Source organism: Bos indicus x Bos taurus, chromosome 16 (genome assembly GCF_003369695.1).
Source record: "Bos indicus x Bos taurus breed Angus x Brahman F1 hybrid chromosome 16, Bos_hybrid_MaternalHap_v2.0, whole genome shotgun sequence".
Classification (NCBI taxonomy): Eukaryota; Metazoa; Chordata; class Mammalia; order Artiodactyla; family Bovidae; genus Bos; species Bos indicus x Bos taurus.
In genome coordinates, this window is record NC_040091.1 from 6,436,240 (window position 1) to 6,449,425 (window position 13,186).

The 13,186-nt window shown below is 35.2% G+C and overlaps 1 protein-coding gene across 11 annotated transcripts in view; it reads left to right on the plus strand.

Moving 5' to 3' along the window:
- The window catches only part of KCNT2 (potassium sodium-activated channel subfamily T member 2), a 433,505-nt gene that overhangs the window by 211,432 nt on the left and 208,887 nt on the right, over positions 1–13,186 (plus strand). For all 11 annotated transcript variants that reach the window (XM_027564397.1, XM_027564399.1, XM_027564402.1 and 8 more), the window contains exons 9-10: positions 9,571–9,751; positions 11,131–11,295. In XM_027564397.1, coding sequence (XP_027420198.1) covers positions 9,571–9,751; positions 11,131–11,295 — 346 coding nt within the window. The remainder of the gene's footprint in view (positions 1–9,570; positions 9,752–11,130; positions 11,296–13,186) is intronic.

Below are 13,186 nucleotides of genomic sequence, written 5' to 3' on the forward strand. Positions count from 1 at the left end.
CAATCAACATTAACTCATTAAAGGAACCTGAAAAATCCTTTACTAAATAAAATACCCTTAATTCAGAGTTACCAAATATATTTGACTGCAGACCCCTGTGTCTGGTTCACATCTACTGCCAACTTGGCTTTTCAAGGAACATGTATTGAGATACAAAAGTCTAGCCTAAGAGAACTTTAAAAAGATAGATATAAAAATGCTATAGTAATGAACTGCCAAACTCCAATCACAGTGCATTTACATTAAGGACAACAGCAAAACAAAATACCAAACAAGCAAAAGGACAAATACTAAATATTACTAGCTCAAGGATAGAAAAGAGTAGAATGATACTAATTTCTCATGCATGTCTTTATTATTTGCCTTGTAATAATTGCATATTACTCTTTTTTGGAACTGAAAATATTAGAAGTGCACAAAAATTACCATCAGGTAAGGTTTATCCAAGGAGTGTAAGTATGACTTATTATAAGCATATGTCAATAACATAAGTTATTGTAATGAATTTGACATAATATCTTATAGGAGTGATATATTTAATATATCCAAAAATAAAATAGTTTACATTCCTCTCCTCCTGCAGAATTTTCCCTACTATGTCTTTTCTTATGCCTTCATTATCTGTTGCCTTTATTCCTTGATATCTATAAATCATATTGAAAATAAACAAATATTGGTTGAAAAGCAAACAGAACATTGTATTGCTTATGAGCTACATGTCATGCAGTCAGCCTTTATCCTTATTGATTATGGAAGTATTGAATGATATGAAATCTCCAGGGCATTTCTCTGTTTCTCGTGCATGTTGTTATTTTTGTTGTTTAGTTGCTAAGTGCTGTCAGACTCTTCTGCAACCCCATAGAGTGTATGTAGCCTGATAGCGTCTCTGTCCATGGGACTTCTCAGGCAAGAATACTGGAGTGGGTTGCCATTTCCTTCTCCAGGGGATCTTCTTGACCCAGGGGTTGAACGCCCTCATCTCCTCCATTGCTGGCAGATTCTTTACCATTGAACCACTCGGGAAGGTAGTAATCAAGTTCTGTGTTGGTATTTAAGACATATTTGATTAGTTGGCATTTTGTCCTCTACTCTGCATAGTTTAGATGCATGTCCACTTGGTTTAAAAAACAAAATAAAACTTGTCAAAGTCCATACTATAAAACTCCTCAAAAGATTTTTTTCTGTGACAGTGATCTTGAAAATAGTGCCACAAATCAATATTCATGTAAAACTAAATTGCATTAAGGCAGAAATAACTATGTGAAGGATTTTTGAAATTCCAGTTTAAGCTCAGTATTGTGAGTATTGACCAAAATTATGAAAAGCACATAAATATGTGTATGGCAAGAATTATTTGCTTCTCAAAATGAATTGAGTTTCTAAAACTGGGTATAGTTAATCTTCATGAGATAGAAAATTCATGTTATGTAAAATTAAATGTCTATTTAAATGATAGCAGTGAACGTGAGTTAATAAGTAAAATATAAAAAGAGAAAATTGTTTTTCAAAATATTATGATTTTAATATTTAAATCTTAAAATATTGCCATATACTGATGTACTTAGTAGTTACCTAAATCAGTGAATTTTATAAATAGATACACATATAATATACATTATACAGTCTTTATATAATTACAATAGGATTTCTTTTATTTAAGCAATCTCAATGATAAGTAGTGCTTTTTTAAAACAAGTCGCTAGCCTGATATTGACAGTTTGACCTAGAAATAAAGTGTAATCTTTTTTTTTTCCCCTTCCTGCATTGCCAAGAATTAGTTGTCAGTTTCTGTAAATGACGATGGTGAGCCCTCCAAAGGTCAACTGATATCAGCCTGGCTATCTTTCTAAATAAAGATTATAGGTTTACCTTGCAAATTGCCTAACTCTTCTTTTGGAGCCCTCTTTGTTTCCCCATGTTTTTACTTCCCTTCCCAGGTCAGATTTATGGGGTGGAGAAAAGACTGGACATGGTTACAGGGACTCATTAATCCATGAGTGGCTTTCTGCCGCTGACAAATCTGTTAGCACATCCACAGCAAAGAGAACAGGCAGGCTGTTTTCTCTTTCTCCACGGTCCTTGACTCTCCTGTTAATAGTACATTTACATTTCTCACAAGTGGAGAAGGCTTTTTAACACCTTTGTAGATTTACTGGATTCTTATATTTGAGTCTTTTTTGTGCTTCTTTTTCTTTTATCCTGGGATTGTCATATAAATAACAGAATTACTTATGAATTTATTCAAGGTTATTTGTCAGGCATTTCACAGAACATTAGCTCACTTAATTCTCAGAATAACCAAAGGAAGAAGTTGCTATTATTACATTTGCTTTTCAGTTGAGGAATATGAAGTTTAAAAAGTTTAAGTAGTTTTCCTAAGTTACTATTGATCAGTTTAGTTCAGTTCAGTTCAGTTGCTCAGTCGGGTCCGACTCTCCGCAACCCCATGAATCACAGCACGTCAGGCCTCCCTGTCCATCACCAACTCCCAGAGTCCACCCAAACCCATGTCCATTGAGTCAGTGATGCCATCCAACCATCTCATCCTCTGTCATCCCCTTCTCCTCCTGCCCTCAATCTTTCCCAGCATCGGGGTCTTTTCAAATGAGTCAGCTCTTCGCATCAGGTAGACAAAGTATTGGAGTTTCAGCTTCAGCATCAGTCCTTCCATTGAATATTCAGGACTGATTTCCTTTAGGATGGACTGGTTGGATCTCCTTGCAGTCCAAGGGACTCTCAACAGTCTTCTCCAACAACACAGTTCAAAAGCATCAATTCTTCAGTGCTCAGCTTTCTCTGTTGTCCAACTCTCACATCCATACATGACCAGTGGAAAAACCATAGCCTTGACTAGACGGACTTTTGTTGGCAAAGTAATATCTCTGCTTTTCAATGTGCTGTCTAGGTTGGTTATAGCATTCCTTCCAAAGACTAAGTGTCTTTTAATTTCATGGCTGCAGTCACCATTGCAGTGATTTTGGAGCCCCCCAAAATAAAGTCAGCCACTCTTTCCACTGTTTCCCCAATGTATTTGAAGTGATAGGACTGGATGCCATGATCTTAGTTTTCTGAATGTTGAGCTTTAAGCCGACATTTTCACTCTCCTCTTTCACTTTCAACAAGAGGCTCTTTAGTTCCTCTTCACTTTCTGACATAAAGGGTGGTGTCATCTGCATATCTGAGGTTATTGATATTTCTTCCAGCAATCTTGATCCCAGCTTGTTCTTCATCCAGCTCAATGTTTCTCATGATGTACTCTGCATATAAGTTAAATAAGGAGGGTGACAATATACAGTCTTGACGTACTCCTTTTCCTATTTGGAACCAGTCTGTTGTTCCATGTCTAGTTCCTACTCTTGCTTCCTGACCTACATACAGGTTTCTCAAGAGGCAGGTCAGGTGGTCTGTTATTCCCATCACTTGAAGAATTTTCCAATTTATTGTTATCCACACAGTCAAAGGCTTTGGCATAGTCAATAAAGCAGAAATAGATGTTTTTCTGAAACTCTCTTGCTTTTTCAATGATCCATCAGATGTTGATAATTTGATCTTTAGTTCCTCTGCCTTTTCTAAAGCCAGCTTAAACATCTGGAAATTCATGGTTCACGTGTTGCTAAAGCCTGGCTTGGAGAATTTAAGCATTACTTTACTAGCATGTGAGATGAGTGCAATTGTGTGGTGGTTCTTTGGCATTGCCTTTCTTTGGGATTGGAATGAAAACTGACCTTTTCCAGTCCCGTGGCCACTGCTGAGTTTTCCAAATTTGCTGGCATATCAAGTGCAGCACTTTCACAGCGTTATCTTTTAGGATTTGAAATAGCTCGACTGGAATTTCATCACCTCCACTAGCTTTGTTCATAGTGATGCTTCCTAAGGCCCACTTGACTTCACATTCCAGGATGTCTGGCTCTAGATGAGTGATCACACCATCGTGGTTAGCTGGATCATGAAGATCTTTTTTGTAGAGTTCTTCTGTGTATTCTTATCATCTCTTCTTAATATCTTCTGCTTCTGTTGGGTCCATACCATTTCTGTCCTTTATTGAGCCCATCTTTGCATAAAGTGTTCTCTTGGTATCTCTGATTTTCTTGAAGAGATCTCTAGTCTTTCCCATTCTATTGTTTTCCTCTATTTCTTTGCATTAATCACTGAGGAAGGCTTTCTTATCGCTCCTTGCTATTCTTTGGAACTCTGCATTCAAATAGGTAAATCTTTCCTTTTCTTCTTTGTTTTTGGCTTCTCTTCTTTTCACAGCTATTTGTGAGGCCTCCTCAGACAGCCATTTTGCTTTTTTGCATTTCCTTTTCTTGGGGATGGTCTTGATTTCTGTCTCCTGTACAATGTCACGAACCTCCGTCATAGTTCATCAGGCACTCTATCAGATCAAGTATTGATCAAGTTGTGTATTGATCAAGTTATGAATAAATGTTTGATTATTACTTTATGATAGCATTGCCAGTGGTAATAGGGTTATAAAGTTGAAGTCAAACCATTTATTTTAGATTTTAGAAACATTTTTTGTGTAGACTAAGGTGTCATGGATCTGCATGTCTAACATACAGCACATACCTGGCACTAGTAAACCATTGATAAATAAATCTTTATGAATGAATTAGGTCACCCTTTTTCTATTATGAAATATTTTATTAAGATGTTATAGAACTTACTGGTTTTATAGAAATTATATTTAAATTAAAATTGATAGGTATTTTTTAGTAGAGAAATTATAAGAAAATTATATTCGTTTGCAGCTTTCCATTTCAGTCACTCAGTACAAATGAATCTGAGTAACTTGTATGCATATTAACTAAACAAAAAGGCAAATAGAACATGATGTGATATTGGTTTATTTTTAAATCTTAAATTGGAGCAATTTATTTAATTTCAAATGTTTCGGCAGGGCTTTTCAGGTTGTGCTAGTGGTAAAAGACACGACTGCCCATACAGGACACCTGGGTTCCATCCCTGGGTCGGGACAATTCCCCTGGGAGAGAGCATGGCAACCCACTTCCATATTCTTGGAGAATCCCATGGACAGAGGAGATTTGCATACTACAAGCCATAGGGACACAAAGAGTTCCATGTGACTGAAGAGACAGCATGCACACATGGGATAATAAACTAAAATTCGGTTGGAGTTAGATATTCACTAAAATCAAGCATTTAAGTGAGCTTTTTGTCTTAAATTTATGGCCCAGTCACAAAACATTAAATTTGATCACTAGAAAATTTGAAGGTAAAAGAATGTTTACTATTATCCACCAGCTATGATTATCCTATTTCTATTTTCAATTCAGGATATAATTTAAGTAGTTTAACTCAAGCTTTGACTAATGTAAAAGATATATCTCTTTTTTAAGAAGACAAAATAGGATATTTCGATTATGAATGTGCTGTATTTGAGCACATTCTTGGATTTACTTTATCACAAAATCTGTGCCCAACATTAAAATCACTTCTGGGTACAGATGAAAAGTAATAATTAACTGAAATTCATCAGTTATTATCAGGAAGAAAAGGCAGTTTTCATTTAATAATGTCTCAAAAGACATCTGTGAATGAAATACGATAACTCTCTATATTAAAATGGGTTATAATCACCAAATAGCTTCAAATCCTTATGAAGCACATTGTTGGAGAAGGCAATGGCAACCCACTCCAGTACTCTTTCCTGGAAAATCCATGGACAGAGGAGCCCGGTAGGCTACAGTCCATGGGGTCAGTAAGAGTCGGACACAACTGATTGACTTCACTTTCACCTTTCACTTTCATGCATTGGAGAAGGAAATGGCAACCCACTCCAGTGTTCTTGCCTGGAGAATCCCAGGGATGTGGGAGCTTGGTGGGCTGCCGTCTATGGGGTCACACAGAGTCGGACACGACTGAAGCGACTTAGCAGCAGCAGCAGCACATTGTAGCATTCACAGTGCTAGGAAAAAGAGCTAACATATCAGTGAAATATCAGTGTTTATGCATAATGCAATAAAAGGGTATTTCAAAGCTAAAAAACTGTCTTAACTTCAAGAATTATATAATAAAGTAACAGTAAACTATGTATCTACCTGTCCTGAAGTTTCCCTTTTACATTCCCTCAACAGAAGTAGTTGAATTATTGTTTAGATAGGTAATCTATGTGAATCTAAAAATATTTTTATTTGTAGAGTAATATAAGAGAAGTAATAGAAGAGTATTATAAGTTTTCCTATTTCTTTAAAACATTCCTAGTTCTATTGCCTATAACCAAAATAGTATGTAGTAAGTTGTCAGATATGCTTAACATTCTCCACATGTTGCATACTGGTGCCCTACAGCTAGTATCAGACAGTGATGCTGTGCCCATATAATGTGATTGGACTGTCTCTGCTTCCCCTGCCCTGCCTTTTTGTTAAACTTCCCCATGTATTAGTATTTACTTTTGTAAAATAAAAATATGCAACCAGTAATTTCAAAATACTTTTTAAATCTAATTTTGATAATTCTAGAAGAGATTTGAAAGATATTTGCTTAAATAGTATGAAGATCTTAACTCTGAAATTGATGTTAGCGCAAATTCTGCAAAATCCCCTTCTAAACTGTTTCTACCCTTCAAGTAATGTGATTCTTTGCATAAATAACAATTTTCAAAACTTAATGTGAAAATGAATTCCAACAATGAAGTTACGATTACAGTGTTTTGTAGGCAAATCTCTCTCTAATATTTGAGAGTAATTTGTTTCTTTTATAAAAGATAAGCTGGATACTTTTATTATTATAATGGTTATATGAGTAACCTGATTGACTTGACTTAGTATTAATGCGTGCAAAGTTCACCAACAGTGACATGAATGGGATTTCAAGAAAAGCTTTTGATTAGAAATAATGAAGTATAGCCAATTTAATTTAGTAATTTTTAATTATGCAATTTGCTTGCATATTACCCAAACAGAATGGGTTTCAATAAGTCAGTGCACTTCAAATTTCCCAAATTTTGTATTTATCATGTTAAACAGTATTAACTGAACAAATGCTGGAGTTGCAAAAGTAAATTACGGAGGAGAATAAAACCCAATTTACTTGTTTATAAGAACTTGAATATTTCAAAAGGTGGTGGGAAAGTCATTTGATTCTTTTGAGAAAGAAGTATTTAGCCTTGCTCCTAAGTTATATTAGCTTCCACCATTAAGGCAATGGTCAGATAAATCCTTTTGTGTGCTTTTTCTTTTCTTTAGTGAACTGTACTTAGTTTATATCTTAACAGGCTAAAGAGCTTGGTCATTTAAATGTAGGCAACAGAAAAAAAATATATGTTACCTTCAGACTCTCATTCAGTAATTATTAGTGGACATCATTATGCTCTTGGAGCTAATATAGGGGTTCAGGCAACATGAGTGAAGAAAGCACATGACTCTGTCCTAATATGACTCTTACAGAGGTTTATGGACAATCAGCATCAAACCCAACAAATGACTAAAACTTTTTTAAATTAAGCACAGTAAGAAAGACAAGGAGTATATATGATGTTTAGGTTAGAAGTAAAGACTTGAAGGAAGTGAGGAAATATCCATGAAATACCTGGGCAATATGGTCCAGCCAGAGAGAGTCGTCCATGACAAGACCCTGAATCTGGGTGATGCCTGTCATGTTGGTCAGAAAGTGAGAATGCCAGTGTAGCTGGGGCAGAGCAAACCACAGGGAGGAAACTAGTGAATCTACTGGAAAACTAGAAAAAACTAGAAACCTAGTCTGAAAGGCATAGGGAGGGGTCAGATGGAGGACTAGGCTAGAGATAAATATCATTAGATCACAAAGATCATTAGAGTTTAGTCTTATATGGACTAGGGCTCCCTGTTCCAGGAGTTTAAGTAGAGAAATAACATGGCCTGACCCATGTTGTCATAGGCCAACTCTGGCTCATGTGCTGAGTGTAAACTGTTGGGAAAATAAAGAATAAAAAAGTAGAGATATCTTAAAAGGCTGGACAAGGAATTTCTGTAGTTTAAACATTGAATAGCATATCTTCTTGGTCATCATAATCAAGCCATCTGTGTTTGTTCTGCATAGAAATTGGAAGGAAAATCTAGAAGTACACAGTGATTTCCTTTGACAGCTTTAGAGAGGTATAATTTACATGCCATAAAATTCATTCATGTTAAGTGTAGAATACAACCACGTTAATATATTTACAAATTTCTACAGTCATCACAAGTCTAGTTTTAGAACATTTTCATCATCTTATTCCCACCATTACTTCCAAGCAACCATTAATATGCTTTCTGTGTCTTTTCTGAACATTTCATGAAAACAGAATTATACAGTATATAGTCTTTTACATGTGACTTCTTTCACTCAGTGTCTTTCCATGGCTTATCATATTTTAACATGCATCAGAACTAGATTCCTTCTTATTTTATTGGTGATTTTTTAATGTTGCAAATCTCACTCCTCTCCAAGATTGCAAATATATGCATGTTTCATAGCCTCCTTTTTTTTTTTTTTTTTTTTTTAAGCTAGTAGCAGTGCTATTTCTAATGCTATTTTAGCAATTCTACTTTGGGAAAACCTTGTAACATTTCTAGCTTCTCCCTTACTTTCATACCACCAATAGTTTTGTACAGATAATTGATGTACCGAAAGACTCCTTTTGAGAGTCACCTTGCCATGTTAACTCCTCAAGCCTTTCTTGTATACAGTGGTCCCTCTGTATTCCAAGTTCCCACATTTGTGGATTCAACTAATCACAGATTGAAAATATTAGGGAAGAAATTTCTGGGACATTCCAAAAGTCAGAAGTTGAATTTGCTGCATACTTGCGACTATTTGCATAGCATTTGCAACTTATTTACAACAAATTTTATAGCATTTGTATGGTATTGGGTATTATAAGTAATCTAGAGATGATTTAAAGTATATATGAAGATGTGCATAGGTTATATGCAAATACTATGTCATCTGAGTGACTAGAATGACTATGTCATTATATCTCCTGTGTCTCCCTGGGGGACCTGGAACCAACCCCTGGGGATATGGAGGGATGACTGTGAAGCACATACACATGAAATATATACATATATATCTTTTTTTTTTTTTTGGTATTTTCTTTTTTTTTTTTTTTTTCCCTAATTTTATTTTATTTTTAAACTTTACATAATGGTATTAGATTTGCCAAATATCAAAATATATCTTTACCACACATATATAACTGAAAAATGTCTCTCTGTTAAAAAAGAAGACTATTGACTATTGCTATTTTGATGGGTAGTAGATCTAGTGGATTCTAGTGTCTGTGTTGCCTTGACATGCATTCAAAATGTTTATGTAAGTCACCCATGAAATTCCATCTATTCACTTTATATACTATTCAAATATGCTTTGTGATTTGGGGCTATAAATTTTGGCTACAAATAAAATAAGACTATTTCTCTTTGATGTAAGAAAAAACTTAAAAATATTTTCTCGAAGGAAAGTACTGAACCGTATACAATCCCAGCTACCAAGTGGCTTTATGAAGTGTGCTTTGGCTTTCAGAAGAATGATGAGAAGTAATGTGGCTGATTTGAAAGTTTTAACTGTAATCCACCTTTGTTTTTTTAGCATCTGTGGAATCCAACATCTGGAACGGATAGGAAAGAAGCTGAATCTTTTCGACTCCCTTTATTTCTGCATCGTGACATTTTCTACTGTGGGCTTTGGGGATGTAACTCCAGAAACGTGGTCGTCCAAGCTTTTTGTGGTTGCCATGATCTGTGTTGCTCTTGTGGTTCTCCCTATCCAGGTAAGCACCACTGTGTTAAATTTTATAGAAATGTGCTAAGTCTTATGAAATCAAATCTTCCACATTTAATAAAAAATACAGGGTGACTTATTAACTATATTAACGCATGCTCTTATACCATCTTGTCAATTATTAAAATTGTCTCCAAAATGCCTTTTTAAATTATATTAGAAACATGAGTTTTTTTCCCTTCTAGTCTCCACTGGTAGCTCACATTTCATTTCAGTTTTTTCAAGATGCTTTCTTTTACATATATTTACATTAATTATTGGATTGTAGGATAGTATAGTTTTTAATTATAGCATGTTTGTACAAGACAATAAACTTATGAAACATTGATTTCTTTTGATTCTCAAAACTACAACTAAAAGCCATATGTTGTCATGAATAAAAATTGATTGACTATGTTGGTCAACTAAAATAAAATCTGAAGATGATACATAGCTAACATGTAGCATTTTGGAGAATGGATAAGGAAGCAAAGGCACAGAGATATAAATGAGACTGAAGACACATAGAGACAATCTTCAACTTTTTCCTATAGTGAATTCTGGCTGTCAATGGGTGGGCAGGTCATAAACAGGATGTGGCCAACACAAATTAAAATGTATATTATATTATACAGCCATTTGACAAAGTTATTGAAATATCCTTTCCATAGATGTAAAAATGATCTTTCCACTCCTATCCAATCATGCACGCAATCCTCAATGACACCCCTCCCCCATACCCTCAGCATCCCTTTAATAACAGCTACTTCCTTGGTGGCTCAGTGGTAAAGAATCTGCCTGCCAATGCCCAAGATATTAGTTCAGTCCCTGAGTCTGGAAGATCCCCTGGAGAAGATGATGGGAACTCACTCCAATATTCTTGCTTGGAAAATCCCGTGGACAGAGAAGCCTTTGCAGTCCATGGGGTTGCAAAGAGTCAGACATGACTGAGCTTGCATGCATGCACTATAACTGGAACGTGGCCTTGTGTATGTGGTAAGGTTATCTCCCCTTGCAGGTGATGTGGGCTGAAGTTGACAGAAGAATGTGATAGAAAAACGTGAGACCTTTGTCTTTAACCAGGTGCATGACATATATGGCTGCATACTCTACTGGACAGAAAGCAGAAATGCAGACCTATTAGTGCCCTGTTATGATACAATAGGAAAATCTCATTATTGTTTCCTGAGAGACGTGAAGGCCCTGGGAGGGATTAGCAAGTCTGCAATTATCCTATGAAGAGTCTTGTTGAAGGGAACACTGATCATTTCAATCTCAAAGAGTTTCATCTAAGAAATTGAATTATACCCAGTAGACAATAGATGGATTGCACTGCTTTTTATTTTCACGTCTAGTTCTTTTCATTCACATGTGGAAAATGCATTACAGTTTGAACAGCTGGCCTATTTGTGGATGGAGAGACAAAAGTCAGGTGGAAACTATAGTCGACACAGAGCTCAAACCGAAAAGCACGTTGTTCTGTGTGTCAGCTCACTGAAGATTGATTTACTCATGGACTTTTTAAATGAATTCTATGCACATCCAAGACTCCAGGTAACTTTAAATGGATTATACTGACTAACATTGGCAAAATCAATTAATGATAGTACAGCCTGTGTTCTGGAGGATTTTTATTTATATGCTCAAATTTAGAGAAAATGAAGAACTACAAATATAACCTGGAACATAGAAAAAAATGCTGGAGGAATACACAGTATGTTAAGTTTCCTTCTGTATCTATAACGAAAGACAGATGGAATTATATTACTGCTACAAAGAAAGGTTTTCTCTGAATTAAAATGATTGCTTTTTTCTCCTTTTGGTAGTGAATAAATGATATTTTTATGAAACAGTGAAACAACATAAAATATAATAAAACAATAAAAAAGTCATTTCAATATCATCTGCTCACTTGAATTTTCAGAATTTTATCAAGTGTTACTGATGGAAATTTGGAAGTCTGAAAGTTCCAAAGTTCTTCCCTTTGTTTCCTGGAGTGAAACTTGGTCTTATTTATAGTAGCAATAAATGATGAAAATTTGGGCAATATGTAATTGAGATCATGAATTCAGAAAAGTCTCTTCTGTCTATGCAGACACTTCCACTTGCCATGGTTCTGGGTCAGTGTAGACTTAGGTCACCTCCTTTACTGCTTAATGCACTTAGTCTAGTCCAGACAGCAAAGAACTACTTGAATTTTTTGTATTTCCCCAATAAGCTTCTGTTAAGAGGTTGGATAATCCTGAAGTCAAGACAGTGTTGAGTACTTCTAATTATCTCTCTCTTAAATAATTTAGAGACATTTTAACATATTACTTTTTTGAATTAAAAAATCTAACTTATAAGTGAAACTTATGTAATATATTCTTTTGTTTTTACATACATTATTTTGCATTTTGAAGTAACTCTATATTTAACATTTTTTTTAATTACTCATAGTAAATAATTTCAGATGCTTATTATAACCCACAAAGAAAATCTATCTGGGAGAAAATTTATTCCACCCAAAATTTGATCCCTAGTAATTAATTTTGTCTAATATCAATATGGAGAAATCTTAAAACTCCAAAAATTCCCACTAGATACAGCGTGGTAAAATGGTGTACGTTTGCCAGAGAATTTGAATTCTTGTAGATAAATTGCTTTATACCATTTTATCAGTGAGAATAATTTTCCATTTTCTCCAAACAACCATTGTTTTGAAATATTTTGATCACAAACTTTCAAATTTAATTTACTTTGTCAGTATTACCAATATTTTTGTGAATCCTTTTCCATTCAGATATTCATCTGAATATTTTCAATTTTATCAACTCATAATAATGTTGAAGTGAAGTGAAGTGGCTCAGTGGTGTCCAACTCTTTGTGACCCCACGGAATGTAGCCTACCGGGCTCCTCCATCCATGGGATTTTCCAGGCAAGAATACTGGAGTGGGGTGCCATTACCAAATGATATAAACAATGATATAAACAGCTTTTTATTCTAAAAGTAACAAGATTGAAGTATAAGTTGATGCTTAGCACTTCTGGCTGGTATGCAGTTTATCTTTTAGAATCAATCTGAAATCCTAAGGAGGTTCTCTGATGGCTCAGACTGTACAAAAACCTGCCTGCAATGCAGGAGACTTGGGTTCGATCCCTTGGTCAGGAAGATCCCCCAGAGAAGGGAATGGCAACTCGCTTCAGCATTCTTGCCTGGAGGATTCCATGGAGAAAGGAGCATGGCAGGCTACAGTCCATGGCATCAAAGAGTCGGACACGACTGAGTGACTAACACTTTCACACCCTGAAGTCAAAATTGAAAATTTCATAGGCCGAAATGTGTGCTGAGTGTATGCACTGATTTATCTTTTCTTCTTGATACTAAGTAAATTGAAAAAAGTCAGGATGAACATGCTGATTTATGAGATTTTTGTATGTTTGTCTGTTATGTTTATTACCATC